Here is a 26,438-nt window from a genome sequence, read left to right as displayed (position 1 = left end):
GGAGGTTTCTGAAATTATCCTGCAAGAATATACATGCATTACTCTTGAATTTTATGTTTAAGCCCTTGGCACGTTTTACATACCCCAAAAAAAAAAAAAAAAAAAAAAACCCTCTAGACCTTGGTGCGATGGAAACCAGATTTCCCAAAGCCCAAAAACCAAATAACTAAATAAGACCCAAGTTTTCGATAGAAGTTCAAGTTATACGAACATGTACACTGGAATTGTGCCATATCAATCATGTTTCATTTGCGAGTTCCATTTTTCGGGTTGTCTGACTGATGTGGGCACGTGGCTCAAACAAAAAATGAATGTAAGAGGAATTTGCAAATGTTTGGGGAGTAATAAAAGATTTTCCATTACTTTGTGGGTTAAAATTTTAATCTAAAGGACTAATTTTTGAGATCTTTCAATTTTTTTTAAGGAACAAAACAGAAGCAAAATAATCTGCTGGATCTATCCGCTTATGCTTTACAAGATCCATATTGTCTGCGATACCTCTACACTAACCATCACTTTCTTTGAATTACACAAAATCTCAGTGAAACTCATTAACACAAATTCTCTTTTCTTTCTTTTTTTTTTTGTTTAGAAAGTAGAAAAAGAAGATTGAGCAGGGGACGAGATGGAGTATGGTAGCAACATTTGTCATGAGAAATTGTCCAAATTCGTTTACTCTAGAAAGTGCAGAGTAGCCAATCAGACTACTGTTAAACTGCTTGAAAAGTCTGATAACTAAATATTCCTATGGTTCTTAAGTAACCCATTGCCGAATTCTTAGAATTGTCAACAAATTCTTGTATCTCATGTTGTGCTGATGTGTGGAAGATCCAAAGAGTGGTATGGTAGAGCTTGACCTTTCAAGCCTTAAACTAGCAGGCTTCATAAGCCCTTACATAGGAAATCTGTCCTTCCTGGGATCCCTTCAGTTGCAGAATAACCAATTGACAGGAAAGCTTCCTGAGCAACTTGGCAATGTTTTTCGCCTTAGAACGCTGAATGTGAGCTTCAACGGCCTAACTGGTGCTATACCAAGTAACATAAGCCAGTGCAAAGAGCTCAGAATTCTAGACCCTGTGCAGAATCAGATTTCAGAGGAAATCCCTCAAGAGATAAGCCAACTGAAAGGGCTTTTCAAGTTCTGAATTTGGCGAGAAACAAGCTCTTTGGTTTATTTCCATCTTCTATAGCAAATATTACAATTCTATCCATCATAAATTTAGGCACCAATTCACTGGATGGAAAGATGCACAGCAACTTGTCCCGTCTGAGAAACTTGAAGGTTCTTGATCTCAGGATTAACAATTTCTCCGGTACTGTCCCTGCCTCCATTTACAACGTGTCTTCACTTGTATATTTAGCTTTGCCTTCCAAAAATTTGTGGTGTGATCTTCCCAGCAGCATCGGAGTAACACTTCCTAATCTTCTAGGCTTCAACTTTTCCTTCAATAGATTCACCGGTACAGTTCCTGGATCCTTGCACAGTCTCACAAGGATACGAATGATTCGCTTGGCACATAACCTTTCGCATGGAAGTATTCCTCCAGGATTAGAAAATCTCCCCGAACTGGAGATGTGTAACAGAGGTTTCAACAGGATTGTTGCCTCAGGAGGTAATGGCTTCAGTCTTTTGGAATCCTTAACAAAGAGAACCCGTCTAAACTTCCTCGCAATTGATTCCATTCTGTTAGAAGGTGTAATTCCAAAGACCATGGGCAATCTGTCTTAAGTTCTTAAAAAGTTTTACATGGGAAGAAATCCAATTTTTGGCGGTATAACACCCTCAATTGGCCAACTGAGATGCTTAGAGTTGCTAGACATGAGTTATGCTGCAATTTCCGGTGAAATTCCCCCAGAAATTGGGCAGTTAGACCAACTACGAGGTTTGGGATTGGCTGGAAATCCTTTGTATGTACAAATCCCAAATTCCCTTGGCAATCTGTAGAAGTTGAACAAGATAGACCTGTCAAAAAACGAATTGGTTGGAAGCATACCTACTACCTTCAAAAACTTCCAAAGTTTACTTTCCATGGACTTATCGATAATAAGCTCAACGGAAGCATCCCGCCAAAAATCCTCCATCTCCCCAGTTTAAGCACTTTCCTCAATCTTTCCAATAACTATCTCACAGGTTCTTTGCCAGAAGAGGTCGGATTCCTTGTCACAATCGATAGTCTAGCAGGTGACATGCCAAAGTCAATTGGGAACTGTAAGAGATTGGAGCATTCACTACTTGGTACAATTGTACAAAGATGCTATCAGGCCAAATTCCGGATACTTTAGGAGATGCTAAGGGATTGGAAACTCTTGATCTTTCCTCAAACCAACTCAGTGACCCAATTCCCTCTGATCTTCAAAACTTGCGGGCACTTCAGGTCCTCAGTCGCTCATTCAAAAATTTGGAAGGAGAAATCCCTTCTAGTGGAGTGTTTGCACATCCTTCCAAGGTTCATCTGGAAGGCAACAAAAACCTCTGCCTGAAAATGACATGCAATATTAGGCATGCTCATCGCAGATATTTAATATTGGTTTTCAGTCTAATTGGAGCAATAATAGCAGTACGTTTCACAATTGCTTTTCTGTTTTGCTTCAGAAAACAAATGGCAAAAGTAGAAGTAGAATCTGAATCCTTGAAGCAGAATAAAATGATATGATCGCTTATGATGACCTCCGCATTGCCACCGATTATTTCAACAAAGGAAATCTTGTTGGGTGTGGGAACTTTGGATCTGTATACAAGGGACAACTCAGACAAGGACTGCTGTTGCGGTTAAGGTCATCAATACAAAGACAGCCGGATCCTGGAAGAGTTTTATAGCATAATGTGCAGCTTTGAGGCACGTCAGGCACAGGAATCTAGTTAAACTTATCACCACTTGCTCCAGCATCGATTTCAGGAATTCAGATTTTCTTGCTTTAGTATTTGAGTTCATGAGCAATGGTAATCTGGAAGATTGGATAACAGGGAAGAGTAGGACTTCCTGTGGAGGGGGGCTCGATGTTGTGGATAGACTGAATGTAGCGATTGATGTCGCTTGTGCCATAAATTATGAATTATCTGCACCATGAATGTGAGGTCCCTGCACTGACTTGCTATTTGAAGCCTAGCAATGTTCTTCTGGACTCAAACATGACGGCAAAAGTTAGAGACTTTGGACTTGCCAGGTTGTTGATGAACAACAGTGATGATCAATCTTGTGTCAGCTCCATGGATACTGAAGGGATCCATCCATAGGCCACATGCCTCCAGGTTATTTTCTTGACAATTCTTGGCTTTTATTTTCTTGGTTTACGTGAGTTTGTAGCATATAAGTTAGTTCATTACGCTTCTGTATCACATATAGTAGGATTTAGGGGAAATCCATTGCTGGCTTTTCCTGCTTTCCCTGATTTCTGTTGCTTTCATTCATCGTCTCAAAAGTCACCATTTGACTTTTACTCTGAACACCTTGTAGATTATGACTCTGGAGAGAGACAATCCACGGCTGGAGATGTATACAGTTTCGGAATTCTTCTGCTAGAACTCTTCACAGGCAAAAGCCCAAGACATGAAAGTTTCATTGAAGGATTAAGCCTAAAGAAATGGGTAGAGATGAATTTTAGGCCACCAACATTGAGGACGTGCTGGACCGGAAGTTACTTGCTCCCACTATCGACTTATATCAGAAAGAATCAAATGAATCCATTGACCAACAAATTCATAGTGATTGCCTGGTCCAAGTCACTGGAATTGGATTGTCTTGTGCTGCTGATTCTCCTTGTGAAGGCATAACCATGAGAGTTGGTCTTCGCACATTGAAAAGTAATAGGGGTGCTCTTCAGCCTGATATACATAAGAAGCCCAAATGTTAAGGCACCATATTAAGACCCATAACTAGAGGTGTTAGCGGGTTGGATTCAGGCCGAAATTGAAAATTTCAGATTCATATCCATTTTTATTTAGTAGATTCGGATTCGACCCATATATCTGACGGGTTTTGACTTTAGAGTTCCGAAACTAGGTCCGACGGGTTCCGGGTTGGATCCAAGTCGACCCGAAAAGAAAAGATCTAAATTTAAACATTCCAAAATTAAATCCAAAACCAATTTTCAAACTTAAACAAATCAAATTACAAAACTAAATCACAAATAACTCGTAATAGTCAATCCAAAACTAACTACAAATCAATTTACAAAGTCATTACTAAATTGTTAATTTGGTAAAATAATGTATTTAGAAATATTTATATTTTATAATTATTAATATATTGTTCGGATACAGGTCAAAATCCTATATTCGTATTCGACCCATTTTTCGTTAAAGTAAATAAGTATGGGTATCGGAATTATTTTTCAAGCCGAACCCATAAAATTTTATCGAATCTGGATCGAGTCAGGATCCAAATCCGACCCATTGACACCCCTACCCGTGACATCATTTGAGTTTTGTTATAGTAGCATTTCCTCGTGTAAACGAACTATTGATACATGGAATTATTCTTGGTATATAATAGATCTTGTAAGTATAATTGGCAATAAGGACCAAGCCCCACTTAAATACCATGCCTGCCCATAATTTGGGCAGGATGGGTTCTGGAAATTTGGGCTGTGGGTTTGATGATTGTGATACCTATTTATTTGATGGGTTTGTCTGGGATCATTTGGGTATTCCACGGGTCTCATGTATTATAAATTTTCTTATTTTTATTTATTTTCTTGTCTCTTTTACGTTGTTCTTTTCTCTCCGAAAGCCCCGCTACTCTAATTCTATGCTGGCTGCCGTCTCTTCAGCAATAGCAATCGGACTAGCACCTGTAATAACTTCATTTAGACCACTTTTTCAAATTACATATATATTTCTTCTCCATTTTTTCATAATTTAAATCTTCAATCAAAAGCAAAATTGTTGGATGAAGCTTAAATGGCTACTATGCATGAAGGAGACAAACGTAAAAAATATATATATAATGAAAAATGAAAGGAAAATAAATAGAGAAAAAAAGGAAATATATGAAAATTTGAGATAAAATTTAAAAAGGTTAGTAAAAGTCTCTTATAAAATAAGATTTAGTAAACTAAGAGTAATTAAACAAAAAAAATAAAATATAAAACAAGAGTAGCTAAACAAAAGAATAAAAATAAATTAAAAATAAAAATGAAGACTATTAGTCCAATGGCATAAAATTCATTTGAAATTTCATTTCTGCAAATTTAATCATCATTAATAACTAATACATAGCATTGTGTACAAAGATCTCATTGGTTAGAAAAATATTATTGTTATGCTGATCTTGATTGTAGAGTTACTATGACATAAATTTGAGGGGTGTTCCCCTCAGTATGATATAATGCCTAGTTAATTCCCCCCCCTGTATGATGAAATGCTTAGTAGATAAAAATTAAAAATGTGAAATATTATATATTTTTATAGATTTAAACAAAAAAAATTTTGAGTTAGGGATTAGACACACCTCGTTTTGATTTTCCATATAATAATTAATCAAATTAACATATTTATTAATTTGTTGGGTCCAATAAGTCAAGGAAAATAGTAAGTAGAATTCACCAAAAAATATTTATTTTGAAAAAATATTACATGAGAAATGAAGATAAGTGTATGCTTTTTATATAGTAAAGAGAAATGAGGTCTAAAAAAGAAAAAGCAAAAATTAAAAATTAAAGCAAAAAAAAGGGGATTTATTGGGTATTTGGGTAATATTGAAATGAGTCTAACCCATTTTAGTTCCTCCCACCTTAATCTCGTGATCTTTTATGGGATTGCTTGGGCATAAAGCCATCTCTACTTGTAAGTACTCTTTACATCAATTTACAAATTTTCCTTAATTTTACCTTTTATAGTTTCAAAAAGGGAAGAAAGAGAAGGACGATAATTGTTATCTCAAGTAAAAATACAAACAAGTTGAGTCGAGTTTGTAAAATGGTTGAATTCAAACTCCAGCTCATCGAACTCTTCAAATTTAAGCTTGAGCCTGAACTTGATATTTAATTTTAACTTATTCGAGCTCAATTTTGGATCTACCTCGATGAAGTGTATTCAAGCTTATATGGAATAACTCAAGTTTTAGTGTTACAAATTAATATTTTATATACATTTATATAAGAGATATGATAGACATTTTCACCCTAATAAATAATACACACATTCGTGCGTGTATGTATATATATATAAATTTTGATTAATATTGACGAGTTTTCAAATCTCACATATAAGGTTCAAGGATATTCAAAAGTTTGAGTTTGTGAAACTATTAAAACTGCTTGAACTTGGTCGAAGCTTGAGCTCTGAGTATCTAAGCTCGTGAATAACCTCAATTTGTTTGTAACTCTTGTTTTAAGTTAGTGAAATCAAAGCTAAGGTAAGTAATAGTAGTAGTATGTTAAAACACCCTCTGGACATTACCCTACTTGCTGCCGCCGTAAATTTGACCAAAAAAGAAAAAAAGCACCAAGTAGGAAAATTTTACACTATTTACAAGGCTTATTTCTTTCCCATTTTCGATGAGATATTGTTCTCACTATTTTTAGTTACTAAATTATTGTCTTAATTTTTTGGTAAATTGCTAAAATAGTTTCTACTTGATAGAGTGTTTGGATAACTGAATTATTTCACGTAGTATTTCATTTACATAAACACAATTTTCAATTCATTTTTTTATATTTTTAACTATCTTTTTATTTCACATACATTACATCATAAAACAATGCTATAATAATTATTTTAAAAAATATATTATACTAAATTATCCAAAAGATGAAAATTAAAGACTATGTAGTTGGCATACTAGTGCAAATTACCTGAGAGGGAATAAGGAAGAGGGAATGTTACTATGGTAAGTAACATTTTAGTCTAGAGAAGCTGAACTTGAAACCGGGAAAAGAAAACAACCCTCTTTGCCTTCGTCTTCTTCCCTCCTATTCAATGTATTCATTTTTCCTCAAATTCTTGAATTTCAAAAACACTTAGCAGTTAGCACTCAGCTCAAAAAAAATTAGTACTTATTAATTTGTCCTAAAACAAGTTTCACACTTTTCCAGTGCGCCAACAAAAATTTTCGCCTAAATTGTCTGCTTCCTCCAGCCTAAGGCCTTAACATCAAAACTCAAATGGGATAATTTCAAAAACCTCCCTTGAGGTTTTCAACAATTTCACTTGACTCCCTTGAGGTTTACATAATTACAGAGACCTCCCTTATTGTGATAAAAAAAAAACAATGTCCTTTATTAATTATCAACTCATTGACATTAAACCACCAATATTTATATCCTGGTCTATTCCCAATCCTCGATTTTCCATTATTAGTAAATAGTTTCCTTGTGCCCATTTTTGTTTCTAATTTTTGATAGGTATCAGCAAATTAAAATTGTCAAATGATAAATTGAGTGTTAATTTCATTATCGAATTAGATGGAGACAGCCCCGTTTGGATTGCATTTTTCGTCATTTTTCATGAAAAAATTACTATAGCGATTTGATGTATGTGAGGGAAAAAGGTAATAGGGAAATGTGATCATGGAAAACAACGCAATTTTCTGGCAGAAAATGGCAATCCAAACAGGAAGACAGTGATAAAAAATAAAAATTAAGGATAAGAAGTGAAATAAGAACTAAATATAGGTTATACTGTTTTGGTTATCATGAAAAAAGTGTTCTTGATATATATTTATAACTGTATTGTGTTTCTATTTTTTATTTACAATTATTGATATTATTCCTATAGAGAGAATTTGATTGATTTTGAATTCTATGCCAATGGAATATATTGGATATTGATATTAGTAGTGATGGTTTGGATTATTTTATATTAAAAAGGTAGCAGCCATGGAATTGAAATTTATGGATATTAATGAATATTGTAGTATATTAAGTAAAATCTGATATTGTTATGAAATTGTAGATAAGTTTTTGGGTATATGATATAGTATTTATAGTTGATACAATGGTCTGCATCAGAAATTTTTAAGTAAAAATGGAACATTAGAACAAAGATAAATGTTTATTTAGTGGTTGGATGTTGATAAAGTAAGTAATAATGGTAGGAAATAAATATAAACAAAATAGATACTGTAAACCATTTTTTTCCTTTACATTTTGTTGTGAATTATAACTCAAGGGCATTATAGAAATTTTGGAAAAAAGTATAGCCTTTTGGGTTTAGAATGTTACTTAAATAGTGAAAATAGGGGAGGTAAGTGTAATTTTTTAAACTTTAGGGGAGTTATCTGCAATTGTTAAAAACCTCAGGGAAGGTACGTGCAATTAACCCAACTCAAATCTCAAAAACTTTCCAAATTTCACAAATTTTTACTGAGCCGCGCAAACCGAATTAGTATTTCATTTTGAAAAAAAAAACACTCTCAAATGGCGGCATTCTCCTTTTCTACAAATCCTCCCTCTCCTCCTCATCTCCTGAACCCCATTTCCATCCCTCTCCTAATCTCCTCTCTCCCTCAACCTCTAAGCACACATCAGAGGATTAGGAAACCGGGGAGAGAGTAGCAATGGCGGACAAGGAGAATTGCGTGAGGGTCACTCGCTTGGCCAAGAAAAGGGCTGCTGAGGCAATGGCTCTTGCCTCTTCCCAGCAGCAGAGGCCCAAAAAGAATAGGGTTGTTTTGGGAGAGCTTAAGAATTTGTCTGGTGATGTTTGTTCAGATGATTCTCAGCATCAGAAGCAGCAGAAATGCAGGCCTAAAAGAAAGGTGAAGGAGCAGGCTTTGGAGGAGAAGAAAGAGAAGTTTGTGGTTGTGGTTGTGGAGGAGGATGGTGCTATTGATATTGATGCCAAATCGGATGATCCCCAAATGTGTAGGGATTATGTTTCTGACATTTACCAATATCTTCATAAGATGGAGGTAGGGTACTTTACCATTCAAGATGAATTTTTGTGTTGATTATTCACGGGTTGGGCTTATCTGTGCAAATAAAGAAGTGGGATTTTGTTATCTTGAATTGTTATTTTCACTTGTAAATTCTGTTAAGTACTTGTGGCTTTTATGGGTTTGTCTTGGTTATGTCAAATTTTCTTAACTGTTACATGCATTTCATATGGCTGTCCAGATTGGGGTGATGAATAATGGGTTCATTCGCAACTTTCTTTTCCCTTGGGTTGGGTTTGACTTTTTCTGAAGTCCCTGAAATATCAGGGTGTTTTGAAGATGATGGTTAAATTGCAAAAAGGTTGGCCTCTAAGAAATTATTTATGAAAAATGGGTTCTTTTTGTATAGAAAGGATTGGTGCATTTTCGTGTTAAATCTTTTGCTATCTAAATGGGGTTTAGGAGGTGTTTATGATTTGATCTGATGATATTTGGGTTATAATTTAGATGGAGGTGAACAGAAGACCATTGCCGGATTACCTTGACAAGGTTCAGAAGGATGTAACAGCAAATATGAGAGGAATTTTGGTGGATTGGTTGGTTGAGGTGGCTGAGGAATACAAGCTTCTTTCAGATACGCTGTACTTAACTGTTTCCTATATAGATAGATTCTTATCAAAGAATGCTATCAGCAGGCAAAGGCTGCAACTTTTGGGCGTTTCTTCCATGCTTATTGCCTCGTAAGCCTTGAATCTGGCAGTGGATCTACTTTCTGAGCAATGTTTGTATTCTATTGTTTTTTCTTTTTTTTTTGGCTTATGGATTCGTGCTTATTGTTTCGAGTAGGAAGTATGAAGAGATTAGTCCTACTCATGTGGAAGATTTCTGTTACATTACTGATAATACCTACACTAAGCAAGAGGTGGTGAAGATGGAATTTGACGTGCTCAAGTTCCTCAAGTATGAAGTGGGCAATCCGACAATCAAGACATTCCTTAGGTATTTTAATGCTACTTTGCTTCTATGTCTCTATGCTCATGAAACTAAGATTTGCATTCACGTAGCTAACCTTATTGTTCCTTTCCTTGTGGGATGCAGAAGATTCACCAGAGTAGCTAAGGAAGATTACAATGTATGTATGCAAATCTTTTTTAAAACCTTTCTTCTGTTTCTTCCATGGGGTTTTTTAAATATTGATGCTCATTTGTCCTTCTTTTGATTCTGTAGAATCCAAATTTGCAGTTGGAGTTCTTAGGCTACTACTTAGCTGAGTTAAGTTTGCTGGAGTATGGCTGTGTAAAATACCTACCATCTTTGGTTGCTGCTGCAGTCGTATTTCTCTCAAGGTTTACACTTCAGCCAGAGTTGCATCCTTGGGTAAGGACGTGTTTTTGAGTAGTCTCTTGACATGTTTAGCCGTCTTCAATCTTTCTAGCATAACATACATAATATGTTTGGTGACTGATTAAACTCGCACATTTTACAGAATGCTGCACTACAGCAATATTCAGGATATAAACCAGCAGAACTAAAGGAATGTGTCCAGCTCATACATGACCTGCAACTAGGTAGAAGGGGAAGCACTTTGGTGGCAGTGAGGGAGAAATACAATCAACATATGGTACACTTATTTCAGTTGGTACTAGTACGTATAAGCAAAAGTTTCTCAATCATAGAGATGACTCTTACACAATACTACATGACTTCATGTTACAGTTCAAATGTGTGTCAACATTATCTCCTCCCCCGGAAATACCAGACACATTCTTTGAAGATGTAAAAGATTAACAATATGCAACTCTTGCCTGGAAGCTCTAAAGAAGGACTCATCAGATAGTGTGGATAAGCTTTGATATGATAGCTAGTTAATATCATCAGGTTGGAAGATTATTCATTCAAGTCGACTTCCTGATGCTACTTGGTGGAATCCTCGAAGTTATGCGATATGATAGGCTTCTTCTCTCATGTTGGTGGTCTGTAATGTTTGAAAATGTGCTCTAAGTAGAGAGCATAATAATAGGTAGTTGTAACATTTACCCTGTCAGGGTTCCATGACCTAATTGGAACGTTTTTGAATGCTGCTTGATACTAAAATGGATTTGGTTGGTGTATTGGCCATGCTATTGATTTCCCATATATATATATATATATATATATATATATTACCTAGATGGCTGGATGTTTGTATGGTAAGATCTAGATTCAAATAGAGCAATTGGATTTTGTAAAGTCCTTGAAAAGATCCTAATCACTAGCATCTTTATATACATAGTACATACTACTGTGTTAGGTTATTCATCAATGGATCAATACCTGAAACGCGTAATACTACTACTGATTGCTTACGTGCGTTTTGTGCTATTCAAAACAAACATGATAAATTGCTCGTCTTGTGCATCATTCCTAAGAAATTTCCAGTAAGGAATCTTACGTTACCTCAAGAACCTTAACAGCTAGCTTGTGGGAGAGGGACTTAAACTAGAACCATTTCTCTTTCCTTTTCTCCCAAAAGTTAAATACTGTAGTTCTTTTTAACCGCATTTTCTCTTCCTCTGGGCATGGAGGAAATTCGCAGAAGGATTGTAAATCGTGCGGTAGATAACCAGAAGAAAATAGTTATTTAAACTTTGATGCGATTGATCAGAACGAAGAGGTTTATGCCAATCATGATACAGCTTATGCCGGCAAGTAAGAGGTTATGCCAACCATGAGGATCGTCTAGTGGTCTCTCTGCTTGTGTGCTGGTAGTGACTAGTGAGGCCACTGCCAATATATTTCCCTTCCAGAAAAAAAATATGGAGTAATACGCTATTGTAACTCAAAATTATTTTACCTTTCACTGCAGAAGGTACACTGCGCACTTTGCAGTCCTTGCCAGTAAAATTGAAAACCGCTGGAGTCAAATCAAATACTACTAGGAGAATTAAGGTTTATATAAATATGTGCTTCTTTGTTTCTACATATAAAAGCTAAATGATGCAGACTACATTTTTACGAAACCACCATCAAGTTTGGCACCTTACTCCTATCTGGATTGAGTTAGCAAAAGATGGCAAAATGACCTCAAAGATGGACGGCATTTGAATGTTCTTCATGTCTACATCCGAAAATCAATAACACAGACTACATTGTTTGCAAAACAAGCAGCAAGTTTGTTGCCTTCCTTGTTCCAACAAACTTCAAAAATCCCACCATTACCATTGTATCTTCTCACAATCTTGCCTTCCTTCACAGACCATATGTGCACACATTTATCCAGTGATCCACTGGCCAGATACTCGCCATTGGGGCTAAATGCAACAGAATATACAGGGTCCCTGGTGGAATTTAAACCAGAATCAAATTAAATCCTTTAAACTGTTTCAAGAACCCCTAAGATATTACACGGTCGAGAGAACTATTTCATGTATGCAAACAATTCCAGTCTAACATTAGTGCACTAAAGCAAATATTTATTTTCTGTGTCTCACATGCATTACTTCATGTAGAGGAAATTCACCACGCACCCTACATCAAGCAGCAAGTAATATTCTATAGGGAAAACAATCGATATTTCCATCTATTTTCTACATGAACATTTCCTTTTTAAATTTTAAGTGCCTCTACAGAAATATCAGTTCTCTTGCAATCAGGCCATTGGACACAAAAACAAGAATTGGAAAAATGAAGCCAAGAAAAGTATGTACCTGTGTCCGTTCAAGGTGTGGAGAAACCGCCCTACTTCTGCATCCCACAGCTTTACCGTTGAATCAAAGGAGGCACTATATATGAGGAAAAACAAAATAAGAGACTGATACAGAGAGCAAAAACAAAAATAAAACTCCAAGCAAGTCAAATGTGTAATGAAAAACAATTAATAGCAGAATAGGAAAAACAGATGAAAACAGCAGAAGGAACCAAACTTTTTTTTTTTTTTTTTTTTTTTTTTTGCAAAAGGAGAACATGAATAAACAAACATGAAAAACATAAGTTCTGGAATAAGTCGAGTTAAACTCAAATGTCCAGGATATATAACATGATAGTTACTTTGGCCACAACATCAAGGTTGCCAATCCCAGATGGCATATACAACATATCATTATCATGTACTAATTATACTACTCTAGTCCAACCTGGCCAGCAATAATTGTTTGTTGGGATTGTTTGTCCCCGGGCCTGTAGGACTCCATCTGACAGTGTAGATCTCCTACAAATATATTAATTGTTCATTAGCAGTTATGCTGGAATCAATCACACATGAAAGTGAGTATTTTATTACTGGGTAAGGAAAGTAGAAGCTCTATGCATACCCTGGCATGGTCCCTAAAATCATGCAAGCATGTATCCTGTTTCATGCTCCAAATCTGCATCATCAACATGATTGGTAAAAGAGTTGTATCATTACTAAACAGTACATTGGACATCTAACTCGCAAACCCTGCCGTTCTACTAAAACTGAGTCCTCATTGGGCCACAAATTTATCTATCATAAACAATCATCATAAGAATGAGTCAAGATTACAAACTTCTAGCCTAATTAGCTCAAGATCAAATTTGTCAATTCCACACTTCTCAGGTTGAGAGAAAAATAAATTTTCAGAAGGACCAAAATAAGAACAAGCTGAGCAATCTACCTTTGCTGTGGCATCATCAGAGCATGAAGCCAGCAGTGAACCTGAGGGGTCCCACTTGATTGCATTGACTTCAGCCTGAAACACTCAGCAGCAAGGCAACATTAAATACCTACGTTAACCATGCAGATTTATAAAAATTTAAAGCAATGTCTGAAACCAACTTGATGCCCAGAGAAAGTTCTGATAGGTCGGTTCTCGCCAACTTTACAGACATATATCATGGTATCAGTGGAGCATGTCGCAAACTGAACATTGTTTCGCCAATCAACATCAAGTGTGGGTGCTGAAAACAGCCGTTTTGAGAAATTAACATGTTGTCATAACAAAATCAATAGTTCAACGCAGTTGGCAGAATTCATTATATAAACTATTGAACTGAAGTAAGCACCTGAATGGAATTCAAATTGTTGTTTCCACTCGCTGGTCTTAACATCCCAGACGATTGCAGTTTTGTCCACGCTACCACTAAGAATATAATCACCTTTCTTGTTCCACTTCAAAGAGAAGATTGGCCCTTTATGTTTGTTTAAAGTACTAACCAATTCTCCTGCATGATGAACAATTCAGTTAATGATTCATGAATCATAACAATAATGACACCAAAAAACATATCTATGAAGCAGATGTGATGCACGAATAAATACCAAAATGGACATACCACTAGTGGATTTCAAAACAAAAAAAGAAAATAATAATTAGGATACAAAATTTGGGTACATGTTGAATGTTAGCCACATGTATATGGAAATAAAAAACAAGAACATATTAATTTACACCTAGTGCTGAATTACAAACGAAGGCATAAGGTTTTGAGAGACTACTAACTAGTTCAGAAATAAAAGATCAAATTATGACCAAAAATACAATATAAATTTTTTGTGTTCAGCCTTCCAAGCCATAATGCAAGAAAGTTTTATGAGGAAGTAAAATTACACGACTCAAACTGTGTTCAAAATTTTAGACAGTCTTTTGAGACTGTCTGCAAGGTTTCTTTACATTTATTGCAAACTATTTTAGAATGGTAAGCATGGCTAATACCTCCATTTCGAGTTCAAATTAAAAAAGATCATAAATTCTCGCCTTTGCAGATTTCCAAATGTATCTATATTTTCAAAAGATGCCACAACCTATTACCAATATGCAATAGTGAAAGATGTCCATCCCATGGATGTTGCACCAGCAACTACAATATCATTTTATAAAACTAGGAACTCTCTATAAGAAGACACGGCTTGGCTTCAGCTCATGTACTTTGCCAGAAAAGCAATCTAAGTGGAGTTCAATTTACCACAAAGGAAACGAAAGGAAAGGACAGAAATCTAGCATTTAGTTTGTAGTTACCCAATAGATTTGTAGATAGATATTTTATTTAGCTATCCAGAGTATAAAGAATTCAATACCATGCAGTGTTGGGCAGTAAATGAGGTACATATGTTACTAAGTCAAGAACTAAGTCCAGCAACATAAGGTCAGCCAAACTAAAGAGTTAATCAATATTGGTGCCAAAAAGGAAAAAGAAGACAATAAGCAATCAAAGAACTTTAAGAAACTATGAACATACAATATGCTGATCCAATCCAAAACCCCGACTTGTTCTCTATCTATATTTCCAATCGTTAACCAACAACTCAACCTCCACATTTTGTTGGGCCAAAAGCTCTTCACAAAAGCTCAAGATTAAAAGGATTATAACATTGTAAGGTTTAAATCAACTATCATAAGATGAGTCAAATTAACACATCATTCAACAGAGAGTAAAAGCATGTAGGAGTGAAAATAGTGGGCACTCTAACAATTGGTAGCTTGGTAGGGATTGGTTCCAGTGAACTTAGTCAATGCAAATTAAAAGATCAATGCACTTTATTCAGATGCCCAGAGAACCTTTCAGAAATCCAATGTCCTGAACGATTTGAACAAAATGTGGAACAAATAGGACAGAGGAGAATTGATCTGGCAGCAATCATCCAAAGCTAATAGTAGTCATTTAAATACCGTAATCAAGTTTTTCAATGAGTGGTATTCAAAGTGCTACTGAGATATTTTATTGAGCAATGAAGTAGATTGGAGAATATCAAAAGCACAAGTTGAGGTCCTTACTGGGATATCAGAGCAACTACACCAATGAATAATGACCGATCCAGTACGACACACATAGGATGGACCCATGTACTCTTGATGTTATTTTAAAATAGAATAACCAATTCATGTACTGAAAGTTCAGCTTGGACTCCTTTTCTCTTGATATTATGTTAAAATAAAAGAAGCAATTCATGTAAATCACATTTTACTGAAGTTTCAACTAAAAGTTACCATTCTTTCTGTTGAAGATATGTGTAAATATTAGGAAAGATATGATTATAGTATCATGTATTAATTAGGTATCATATGATTATAGTATCATGTATTAATTAGGTATCATATGATTAAAGTATCATATATTAATTAGGTAGTTACACTTGTATATATATATGTATATTGTGTAGTCCAGAGGAATGAAGAAAAAGTATTTTCTCTCCCTTTTTCTAAGTTTTCATGGTATCAGAGCCCTACCATCAAGGTTAGGGTCTCTGTCCGCTGCCGGAAAATTTAGTAGTCATCATTCGGTTCATCTGGTTCTGTATAGGACACATCTGTGTTCTATTCTTCACTCTTGTTTTAAAGAGTTCAGGTCTGTCCTTTTTTGTTTTTATTCTGTTAATTCTGAACCCATGGCAGAAACGAAATCTGTCGTTACGTCTGATGTGGTTCCTGTGATGTCTAAGATCACGGACCACAAACTCAACAATTCTAACTATCTTGATTGGAGCAAAACAGTTCGTCTTTATCTGCGAAGCATTGATAAAGACAATCATCTGACTGATGATCCTCCAAAAGATGGTTCAAGACAGACATGGCTAAGGGAAGATGCTAGATTGTTCCTGCAAATACGGAATTCTATTGACAGTGAGGTAATTAGCTTAATTAATCACTGTGAATTTGTTAAGGAGTTAATGGAGTATTTAGAATTTTTGTATTCTGGTAAAGGGAATATTTCTCGCATATATGAGGTGTGTCAAGCCTTTTATCGTGCAGAGAAACAAGATAAGTCCATCATGACTTATTTTATGGATTTTAAAAAAACTTATGAGGAGCTTAATCTGTTGTTACCGTTTAGTTCTGATGTGAAAGTTCATCAAACTCAACGGGAACAGATGGCAATTATGAGTTTTTTGGCTGGTCTTTCACCTGAATTTGAAGCTGCTAAATCTCAAATTCTTTCCAGTCCTGAGATCTCATCCTTGCAAGATGTGTTTAGTAGGGTGCTTCGCACAGAGAATACCCAGTCTGTTCAGTCCAGCAGTGCTCTTGTTGGTCTTGGAAAGAAGCAATACAAAGGTGGTGGTAAAGGAATTGACACTCGGGGACAGAATGCAGAAGTGGTTGTGTGTTACTATTGTCAAAAGCCGGGCCATATGAAGCGTGATTGTAAGAAATTGCAGTACAGGAACCAGAGAACTCAATCCGCACATATTGCTTCTACCAATGATGCTATTAATCATGAAAAGTCTGTTACGATCTCTGCAGATGAATTTGCTAAATTTTCTCAGTATCAAGAATCATTAAAGTTTTCATCTACTCCTGTAACTGCCATCGCTGAGTCAGGTAAACCAAACACATGCCTTGTGTCCTCGTCCTCCAAATGGGTAATTGATTCTGGTGCCACAGATCATATGACAGGTAATTCTAGTCTATTTTCTACCTTTCAACTGTTCATGAAGCCCTATCCCATCCCGGATGGCGCAATGCTATGATAGAGGAGATGAATGCTCTAGATGGTAATGATACTTGGAACTTAGTAAATTTACCTGCAGGGAAGAAGGCTATTGGGAGTAAGTGGGTTTTTGCAGTTAAATTCAATCCTGATGGGTCGGTTGCTCGGTTAAAAGCTCGCCTTGTTGCCAAAGGCTATGCCCAAATCTATGGAGAGGATTATTCTGACACTTTTTCCCCTGTTGCTAAGTTAACATCTGTCAGGTTATTCATTTCGATGGCAGCTACTCATAATTGGCCTTTGCATCAACTAGATATCAAGAATGCCTTTCTTCATGGAGACCTCCAAGAGGAAGTTTATATGGAGCAACCACCAGGGTTTGTTGCTCAGGGGGAGTCTGGGAAGGTTTGTCATCTTCGGAAGTCCTTGTATGGACTGAAACAAAGTCCTCGTGCTTGGTTTGGAAAATTTAGTCAAGCAGTTGAAAGGTTTGGGATGCAGAAAAGCAAATCTGATCATTCTGTTTTCTACAAACAGTCTGAAGCTGGTATTATTTTATTGGTAGTATATGTGGATGATATTGTTATCACTGGAAATGATGCTGCAGGTATTTCATCTCTTAAAACTTTTCTCCATAGTCAATTTCAGACAAAGGATTTGGGACTGTTAAAGTATTTTTTGGGTATTGAGGTAGCAAAGAGTAGGAAGGGGATATTCCTGTCCCAAAGAAAATATGTTCTTGACTTACTATCTGAAACGGGAAAATTGGGAGCTAAACCAGCTAGTACCCCAATGATTCCTAACTTGCAGCTCACAAAAGAAGGTGAATTGTTAGAAGATCCTGGGAGGTATAGAAGATTGGTTGGAAAGTTGAATTATCTTACAGTGACTCGTCCAGATATCGCGTATTCAGTTAGTGTTGTTAGTCAATATATGTCTAATCCTACTGTTAATCATTGGGCAGCTGTAGAACAAATTTTGTGTTATTTAAAAGGAGCTCCTGGACGTGGTATTCTGTATAAAAATCATGGTCATACTAGGATTGAGTGTTTTTCAGATGCTGATTGGGCAGGATCCAAGGCAGATCGAAGATCCACAACTGGATTTTGCGTCTTTGTTGGAGGAAACCTGGTCTCATGGAAGAGTAAGAAGCAGAATGTTGTCTCGCGATCGAGTGCAGAGTCAGAATATAGAGCTATGGCACAATCGATATGTGAAATCATGTGGATAAATCAACTTCTAACTGAAGTAGGTCTCAAAACCTCAATGCCTGCAAAATTGTGGTGTGATAACCAAGCAGCTCTTCATATTGCATCTAATCCCGTATTTCATGAGCGAACAAAACACATCGAAATAGATTGTCATTTTGTTCGTGAGAAAATACAGCAGGGCTTGATTTCTACAGGATTTGTAAGGACTGGAGAACAATTGGGAGATCTCTTTACGAAGGCTCTACATGGGGTTCGAGTTGATTACCTTTGTAACAAGCTGGGCATGAGCAACATCTATGCTCCAGCTTGAGGGGGAGTGTTGAAGATATGTGTAAATATTAGGAAAGATATGATTATAGTATCATGTATTAATTAGGTATCATATGATTATAGTATCATGTATTAATTAGGTATCATATGATTAAAGTATCATGTATTAATTAGGTAGTTACACTTGTATATATATATGTATATTGTGTAGTCCAGAGGAATGAAGAAAAAGTATTTTCTCTCCCTTTTTCTAAGTTTTCACTTTCCAACTCAATAGCCTAGAGATCTTTGACCCATTGCTTTTGAACCATTACATTGTAAAAGACAACTTACCATTTCTATTCCATATTCTTGCTTGGCCGTCATAAGAACCTGTAGCGAGTAGCATCCCCTCACCCTACACACATCACATTTAGCAAGAAAAGAGAAATTAGTAATCTCCTAAGACCGAATTTAAAACAAAAGCACAATTCTTGAACACTAGAATATGGATGAAAACTAACAGCGAAAGAGAATTCCAAGATACATTAAAATAAACTCACATTCCAATCCAATGTTGTGACATCCTTGCTTTTCTCATTTGTTCTACCTTTGAAATGTTTCAACACCAAGACATTTGGAGCCCCATTTTCCACGCTACAGCTGCTTTGTCCCTCTCCTATAGACCAGATACGTGCAGTAGAGTCCCCAGACCTAAAAAAATTAAAATCGATGGAGACACAGTTAAACATGAAAGAAATTATTCTTGGGAAGTAGACAACTTTCCTATTGCCTTCATCTCCTTCTATCTCTCCATATATAGAAATGATATCAGTGACAATTCCCTCAAGAATTACAAATATACTTCAATATAAAGCTCTTCCTAAGTGAGAGTACTGAGATGAGAAAAGTAAACTGCAATTTGAATCCTAGGGAATTCTACAGTACTAAAATGAATGCAGTCCTATGATTAGCTCAGATAGTAAGGCATGCATCATTCTGGCCACATGCACTCGAATCCACAAAAGGTTTCTCGCTTATTGTTTGATTGGAACAAACTGGCGGGCACATTGAAAGATAACAAAATATCTTGAGTTTAGGTTTTCTTATGTGACCAAAATATCTTAGAGTTTAGGTTTTCTTATGTGACCAACGAATTACTCAAAACAATAAATTGCAACTTAAGAACTGATAAGATAATAATAAATGAGCTTTTATCCATATAAATCAAAACCAAAAAGATCGAAACAACAAAAATACACATATGGTCTGATCGGAACAAACTAGTGGCAAAATCCAAAGATGACAAAAAAATCTAAGTTTAGGTATCCTCATATGACCTCCAAAATTACTCATACAAATAAATTGCAATCAACTGACACAAAAGATAAAAGAATGATAAAAGAGATTTTATGCACACATATACACCAAAAACATGGAAATCACGATGCCAATATTAAGGGAGAGATACATTACCCAGATGCAAGAAGTGAACCTTCTGGACTCCAAGCACAAGCAAAAACCTGTCAACAAAAGGTTAAGAAATACATAATTTGAAAGTTCTTAAAAATGAGAAATCCATATATAATTGGACTAAGAAAGTCAAACAGTAATATTCATAAGACAATCCGTCGAACCTCAGAAGCATGACCCTCCAAAACCGTCACATCAGAATTCGAGATTTCACAAGGCAAGGATGTCGAACTTGCGCAAATCTCCATTGGTTCCTGTTCTGTTTTGCAAGGTAAGAAGTACAAGATGTTTTTATAATAGATTTAACGATATATCAAATGGATAAAGACATCACTTAAATCAACATAAGGATAAGGAACCGTTTAGTCTTTATCCTTCGATACATTCTAAGCTTATCTACTCTACTTGTATGAAGTATATTGACATCTGATCATACTACGTGTCAAGTATATTTTAAGTTCACCTACTCTATTTGTATGAAGTATATTGACATATGTCACTCCTACGTGTCATTTGTCAAGCATATTACAAATTGGAGAAAAGGACAAAACCATGCACAACCATTTTTTAAAAGAACAAAATAATGCAGATTACCTCCATTAATTCCATCTTCTTCATGCCTAGGACCAGACGAATCCACAACAATTTTTGTGTCAATAGTATCCACAACCATTTCCATTTTTGTACCAGTAGTATCCACAACCATTTTTGTATCAGTGAGATCTTCGTGTACCTTCTCTTTTTCTTTTCCCTTTTCTCTTTCTCTATCCTTATCTATCTTCTCTCTCTCTTGTTCTTTCTCCTTTTGTTGTTTTTCCTTCTCTCTTTCTTTTGATGGTTCATGTTCATGTTCCTGTCCATTTTCCAGATCATCTTTTTCCTTTTCATTAGGTTTATCTCTCTGAAGATTTTCTTTCTTCTCTTTTATGATCTTCTGTAGTTCATGTACATCCTTTGTAATAAGATCCAAAGGTTGTAGAAACTGGAAATCTTCATCCACTTCTGCATTGTCCTGAAAATCTTTATAATTGCCAATCAGTTGAAATTTTCGACATACACGGCAAAGAACTGAATCTATGTATCAGTATGCTTACATTGCTCAAGTTTGCTTCTAATTCAAGATACTGAATTCCCTTTTGTACAAATGTGACAAGGGCACCAGGAGGAACTAAGTTGCCTTCTATCGTACTCTTGCTGATTCCCGCTTCATATCCAAAAGCAAAAGCTGAATGTGTAAAACCTGAAACAGTAATACAAGCACTAATGACTAATGAATACATGGAATAATGCATTTCCTAGTCAATACAAATCAGCCAGCCAGTATTCCTATAGGATTCAAAATTGTGTCACATATTTGTTTCCAACTTTTTGTCCTTGTGATAAAAAATTCTATTCCTGTAACGAGAGGCAAAATAGGCAAACTACTCAGTCCTCAACTTTATCATGTGCAATCACACAAGAAATGTGAGTTTCTAGTCGTAAACATCATTCACTACATAAATATTGCATACAAATCGGTTACATTAAACCAACTTAGACAACTTAGTTGCATAATGCATATGGGAATGAAGATGAGTGTTCTAAAATCAACCAATGCTTATGTTTCAAGGGAACGGAAGTACTTCTCGCTATTAAATGATGTTGAGGACAAACAGAACAGTTAAAATTAACAAGATTTTTGCTTCATAATCCTTGAAAGAGGATAACAAAAATTCAAAGGTGGATACATGAGTTAGCACTCTAGTTATAGAACCAATGATTACTGATGCTTAAAAGAAATGATACAGAGATAGTATTATGTATCAAAGGATATCCTGCGTTAACTTATAACCAGGGAGCAAAAGATCCCAACTTTCGAAAAGAAATGGTGGAGCTACATACTCTTAACAGCTTTTGGAGGCGACAAACTTCTCAAGGTTGGATTTTTTTTTTTACTGCATAAATGGGAGACTAAAAGAAATGTCATGTAAGCCCATCAGATAAAGTTCAGCGTTTTTTGAAGTTTCTTTACACCCTTAAAAAAAAAACATAAAGTTTCTTTACACTGCACAAGTTTCACAGCTACTAGCATTTTACTGGCATATTAGAAAACCATAAAGTGAGTCCTATACCGTTAAATTATTGAAAATCCATTCCTTCCTAAAATGTGGTACAATGTATTTAATACAGTCCTACGGACTAAACCCATAACTAAACTTCAAAAGTGAAGCAATTAATCAACTAGAGCCAATTTCCAATTTTCACCTTCTATACTAAAAAGGGTAAACTTGACAACCAGTTTTCAACACAAATTGGGGAAAAGAAATTTGAACTTTCACCAGTAGCTTCAGTCATTCCAGACCAATTTGACTTTTCAACAAATTCATAAATTCCTCCTACTTCACTAAGTCCGTGCTAGCTATCTTGAACCATCTTCATTACCTCCTCACAACATTACTTTAAAAAATTTTCAAAAAGTCATCAATAAAAAATAAGAATTAACAGTAGTACAAAAAAAAATTAAAGCACAACAAATTCATACAAACTTGTCAAAGAACGCGGAAAAAAATTTAGAGGGAGAAAAAAAGGGACCTGGTTCGTGAAGGTAGCGGAAAATGAGGTAGTTTAACTCAGCCGAAGTTATAGATATCATCGCTAGCTGAACCCGGCGCTAAAGGAGGCGGTGGTGACAGCGGCGGTTGGGAAGGCTAGGCAGTGGTAAGGAGAAGACGGTGGGGACGCCGGAATGGGGTGTTCTGAGACGGGAAGGGGTGGTTTTGGCTTTCGGTTGTGGAGGCCGAGGACGTTGGGATTTTAAGTGTAACACAGTGGAATGACTAAAATACCCTCAGGCGTTAGTTTGATAAGTACAATTAATTTCCTTTCACTTCCAGGTCGGATGGAAAGGGGTCCCACACGAGTGTCTTTTGTGTAGATGAATACGTTTTTCTTTCCTTTTTTTTTTTTTTTTAAAGTATCCGAGGAATTAATATATTGACGACTAACGACTTCATTATTGGAAATTTTTATTATTCAACAATAATAAGCATTGATATTTTGAGAAAATAAAAGAAAATAAAAACTAAAAAAAGTTGTACTTATCATATTTCCCAAACATATGGAGTAAATTTTTTTTTTTTTGAGGAACCAAACATATAATTATTCATTTTGTTATGTCAGTCAAATCGCTTACTTAAAAAAAAAAAAAATTGCTTCTACTAAGTTTGCTGGATAGCATGAAGCCCTCGGCCAACCGCCCCCAACGGCTGTTGGCTATCGTAATGCATTGATGATATAAATGTAGATGTAAGAATTGCATAAGAAACATTTGTCCTTAGAAATTAGTAATATCAACGGTTAAGAAATATGTTACTGCTTTGTAGCTTTGCATGTACCTGTCAAGTTATTTTTGTTCAATCTCTACCGGTACAACTAGCTTCAATTTTATGTAGTTTCCAGTTTCCTTCTCTGGTATGTCAAGTTATTTTAGTTCTCTCACTGGCTTGTCCCTATCTGACCATGTCTAAGACACTTGGGATTTTTGTTGTTGTTGTTGTTGTTGTTGTTACCATAATGATAACATTTCTTTAAGTTAATCTATCTTATGGAACTAACAAGTGTACGCACTCGACTAGATAAGGTTCGAACCTCTGACTTACAGTGGAAAGAGAAATTTAATCCTTTTTTTTTTATAATCACCGGGCGAAAACTCAAGTGATCGTCTAAGACACTTGGGATCCCTTTCCAAAATTTTCCACAGCAGGCTCAAACCAATCATAAGTAACCATTCCCCAAAAATTCACCAAGAAATGACTCCTGGATAATGAAAAATGTCACTGGGACATTGGTAACCCTGTGAGAGTCATACATTACATCCAGTGGACCAATATTTGCACCTTTAGACTAGAATTAAGTTCCTTTAAAATCGACAGTTCATTGGGAAGGCCGTTTTAAATTTAATCAGATCGTATTATTTCTTCAGGCAAATTTATTGACCATTCGAGACTTGTCTGCTACAATATAGCAGAAGAGAGAAATTTGTGTACGTACACCATTATTAAGAGTATTGAACTGTTGATAGAGATTCACACACAGATGACTTTTGCAGAGAGTCTTCAATAGATTTGCATATTTCTGGTCATTTGCAGAAGTAGCTATAAAAAGCAAATTTGACTAGCTTCGAAAGCAGACAAACAATGCCCAGACGAAAATAAAGCACTAGAGCCAACTTCAGCATCCACTTCCACCTAAAATTTGTGTACAAGTGACCCTTGTTTTAGGGACTGAAAGCGCGATGCATGAAAAGCAAAAACTGGAGAAAAGTCCTCGTGAAGCATAAAGAATATATAAAGTAAAGGGAAAAAAAAGTTCCATCGTCTGTTGTGTCCCTTATTTGCAGGATTTATACTCAATAACATGACCAGTTATATTATATACTAATTGCCTTTTGCATTTTATCCACTTTGTTTCTTCTTCTACACTTGCCAAAGAAAGCCATATCACTTTTCTTCTCCCTTCTCTCCTCTCAAATCCCTCTTCCTCTATCTCCTTACAGTTTATGCTAAAATGAAAATTCAGCAATCCTGGCGAATGGGGTTCGTTCAAAAGCTAGTAATCTTGGTTTTTCTGGCTTTCTTGGCTTATGGAGGGAAGAAAACGATGGTTTTTGGCGTGAACAAGAAGTTGTCATTAGTAGTGCAAGAGAAGCAGCATAAACTACGAAGGCAGCAGCAACACCAACAAGAAGAAGGGCAAAATGTAAAACATTCCTTCGACTTATTTTCTTCAACCAAGAGGAGAGTCCCTAATGCCTCAGACCCTCTTCATAATCGTTAATCTGTTAGCTTGCTTTGATGATATTTTTGAAGTGGAGTGAGTTAGGCAGTGATGAATGGGAGAGGAAAAAGGACGGACAATTTTGCACCAGTTAACATTATTTTGATCAGTTCAACTTCAACTCCTCTGTCCTCTGATCACACTAATTTGAGAATTTTGTCTATGGTGGTCAAGCTATGCAAGTAAGGACCATATATATGATCTTTTCAGAGTTGAATTCTGGTTTCATAGATTAATGTGTTTTTCCTGCCAGACTGGCTTCTTATGATATTGTATACCATTAGAAAAATAGAATTCACCTTTTAGCTTGCTTTGTAGTTTGCATGTTAGTAAATTCACTCTCTTCAAAGAAACCTCGAGTCTCGATCGAAATTTGGAATTGGCTCTTTTTCTCTTCTGTTCGGATACACGTTCTTGTCATTTTTCACAATTTCCATTCTCTGCATTATTTATTCCATGTATAGAAATTCACTAAAACTCAGGAAACTCACTTTATCCCACTTTTTTTTAGAAGTTTTTTTTTTTTTTTTTTTTTTGTCAACAGAGTGGGTGTCCGGGTCAAGTCCGTAAAGGTGGCCCGACTAATCCCACTTTATTTTTTTTAGAAGTTGAAGATGCTTTTATTTATTGCAGTTTTTGTTACTTGGCTGGAGACCTTTCTCCTACCTTTTTAGTTAGTTTTTAGTTTTTAGTTTTTTTTTGGGGGGTGGGGGGTGTTGTTTAAAAATTTTATGCTAGTAATCCATCAACTCAGTGCAGTATTATATGGATGTTACCTAATGCTTGATGAATTACATAATACATCACTGCTAAAATCTAAAGGTAACAACTACTAAACTCTTATTTTGAGGCCAGGATGCAACAAAATAAGTCCATTATGCCTATGAGCTAGTGCAAAGCGTTATGCAGATTTCTTTTGTCTCTGTTGTCATGGTGTTTCCCTTGTTCATTGTTCTTTTCTTTCTTCACTGTGTTCCCTACAAGATTCCAAGAAGCCTGTATTATTGGGACTTTTTAAGATTTCTAGAAGAATCAAGTGTATCAGGGAGTATCTTTGGGAGTGTGTGCTTATAAGGGTGGAAAACAATCAGCAAAAAATGTAAAATGCCTACTGTTTCGATCATGTGACTTATATATGATCACGTGTTTAGAGATAAAAAAGTTAAATCCAAATGGTAGTTAAACAAATGGCTCGATCTATATTTACTTTTGTCTCTTAAAAAAAAAATTAAAATCTGACACAAACTTTTTTATTTTAAAAATGAAGGATGAAAAATTCATTTGATGAAATGTAGGGAACGTTTTGAACGATTTTTCCTAATTGAAACACAAGAAATTTGGCAAGACCCAAGGAATATAATTACTGTGAAAAATTAACTTCAAAACTTTATTGCAAGGCTTTAAACTCGTTGAGACATGCAATACGATCGACCTTTGGCCTGAAGTGAATTACCAATTTAATTTTTTTCTTTTCAGATTTCAAAAATTAAGCTAATTAAACAATAAGCAC

At 35.7% G+C, this 26,438-nt stretch overlaps 2 protein-coding genes and 1 pseudogene across 4 annotated transcripts; 2 read left to right on the top strand and 1 right to left on the bottom strand.

Moving 5' to 3' along the window:
• Nucleotides 1–680: 680 nt before the first annotated feature.
• Nucleotides 681–3,915, top strand: LOC140016224 (uncharacterized; annotated as a pseudogene).
• A 4,458-nt stretch (nucleotides 3,916–8,373) lies between these two features.
• On the top strand, nucleotides 8,374–10,939 carry LOC113711834 (putative cyclin-A3-1). Of its 2 annotated transcripts, none has more exons than XM_027235057.2 (7): nucleotides 8,374–8,852; nucleotides 9,324–9,556; nucleotides 9,663–9,815; nucleotides 9,918–9,948; nucleotides 10,044–10,193; nucleotides 10,303–10,437; nucleotides 10,533–10,939. In XM_027235057.2, exons 1-7 carry the CDS (start codon nucleotides 8,499–8,501, stop codon nucleotides 10,602–10,604), a joined length of 1,128 nt encoding a protein of 375 aa, XP_027090858.2. In that variant the 5' UTR covers nucleotides 8,374–8,498; the 3' UTR covers nucleotides 10,605–10,939. The 2 variants fall into 2 exon arrangements, with proteins under 2 accessions (XP_027090858.2, XP_027090857.2); XM_027235056.2 differs by having other exon boundaries at nucleotides 9,915–9,948.
• Nucleotides 10,940–11,725: 786 nt separating this feature from the next.
• Nucleotides 11,726–22,900, bottom strand: LOC140016080 (WD40 repeat-containing protein HOS15-like). 2 transcript variants are annotated; one of them, XM_072069114.1, is made up of 14 exons: nucleotides 22,685–22,899; nucleotides 21,208–21,353; nucleotides 20,708–21,125; nucleotides 20,278–20,372; nucleotides 20,117–20,163; nucleotides 19,204–19,354; nucleotides 18,995–19,058; nucleotides 13,818–13,976; nucleotides 13,591–13,712; nucleotides 13,430–13,504; nucleotides 13,106–13,159; nucleotides 12,929–13,002; nucleotides 12,503–12,577; nucleotides 11,726–12,133 (listed from the first exon to the last, which is right to left on the bottom strand). In XM_072069114.1, the coding sequence occupies exons 1-14, from the start codon at nucleotides 22,743–22,745 to the stop codon at nucleotides 11,914–11,916; spliced, it is 1,761 nt and encodes a 586-aa protein (XP_071925215.1). In that variant the 5' UTR covers nucleotides 22,746–22,899; the 3' UTR covers nucleotides 11,726–11,913. The 2 variants fall into 2 exon arrangements, with proteins under 2 accessions (XP_071925215.1, XP_071925216.1); XM_072069115.1 differs by lacking the exon at nucleotides 13,430–13,504 and having other exon boundaries at nucleotides 22,685–22,900.
• Between the last annotated feature and the right edge of the window lie 3,538 nt (nucleotides 22,901–26,438).

This window comes from Coffea arabica, chromosome 10c (assembly GCF_036785885.1).
Source record: "Coffea arabica cultivar ET-39 chromosome 10c, Coffea Arabica ET-39 HiFi, whole genome shotgun sequence".
Lineage (NCBI taxonomy): Eukaryota > Viridiplantae > Streptophyta > Magnoliopsida > Gentianales > Rubiaceae > Coffea > Coffea arabica.
This window is presented reverse-complemented; position numbering and strand designations above follow the sequence as displayed.

Bases quoted from the DNA above. Each gene is read 5' to 3' on its own strand.
- LOC113711834 (XM_027235056.2), top strand. From the start codon at position 8,499: ATGGCGGACAAGGAGAATTGCGTGAGGGTCACTCGCTTGGCCAAGAAA. The intron at 9,557-9,662 runs GTAAGCCTTGAA...TGTTTCGAGTAG, and splicing joins TCTTCCATGCTTATTGCCTC to GAAGTATGAAGAGATTAGTC. The intron at 9,949-10,043 runs GTATGTATGCAA...TTGATTCTGTAG, and splicing joins TAGCTAAGGAAGATTACAAT to AATCCAAATTTGCAGTTGGA.
- LOC140016080 (XM_072069114.1), bottom strand. From the start codon at position 22,745: ATGATATCTATAACTTCGGCTGAGTTAAACTACCTCATTTTCCGCTAC. The intron at 20,373-20,707 runs GTAATCTGCATT...CTTGCAAAACAG, and splicing joins AGAAGATGGAATTAATGGAG to AACAGGAACCAATGGAGATT. The intron at 12,134-12,502 runs GTACATACTTTT...AAATTCCACCAG, and splicing joins CACACCTTGAACGGACACAG to GGACCCTGTATATTCTGTTG.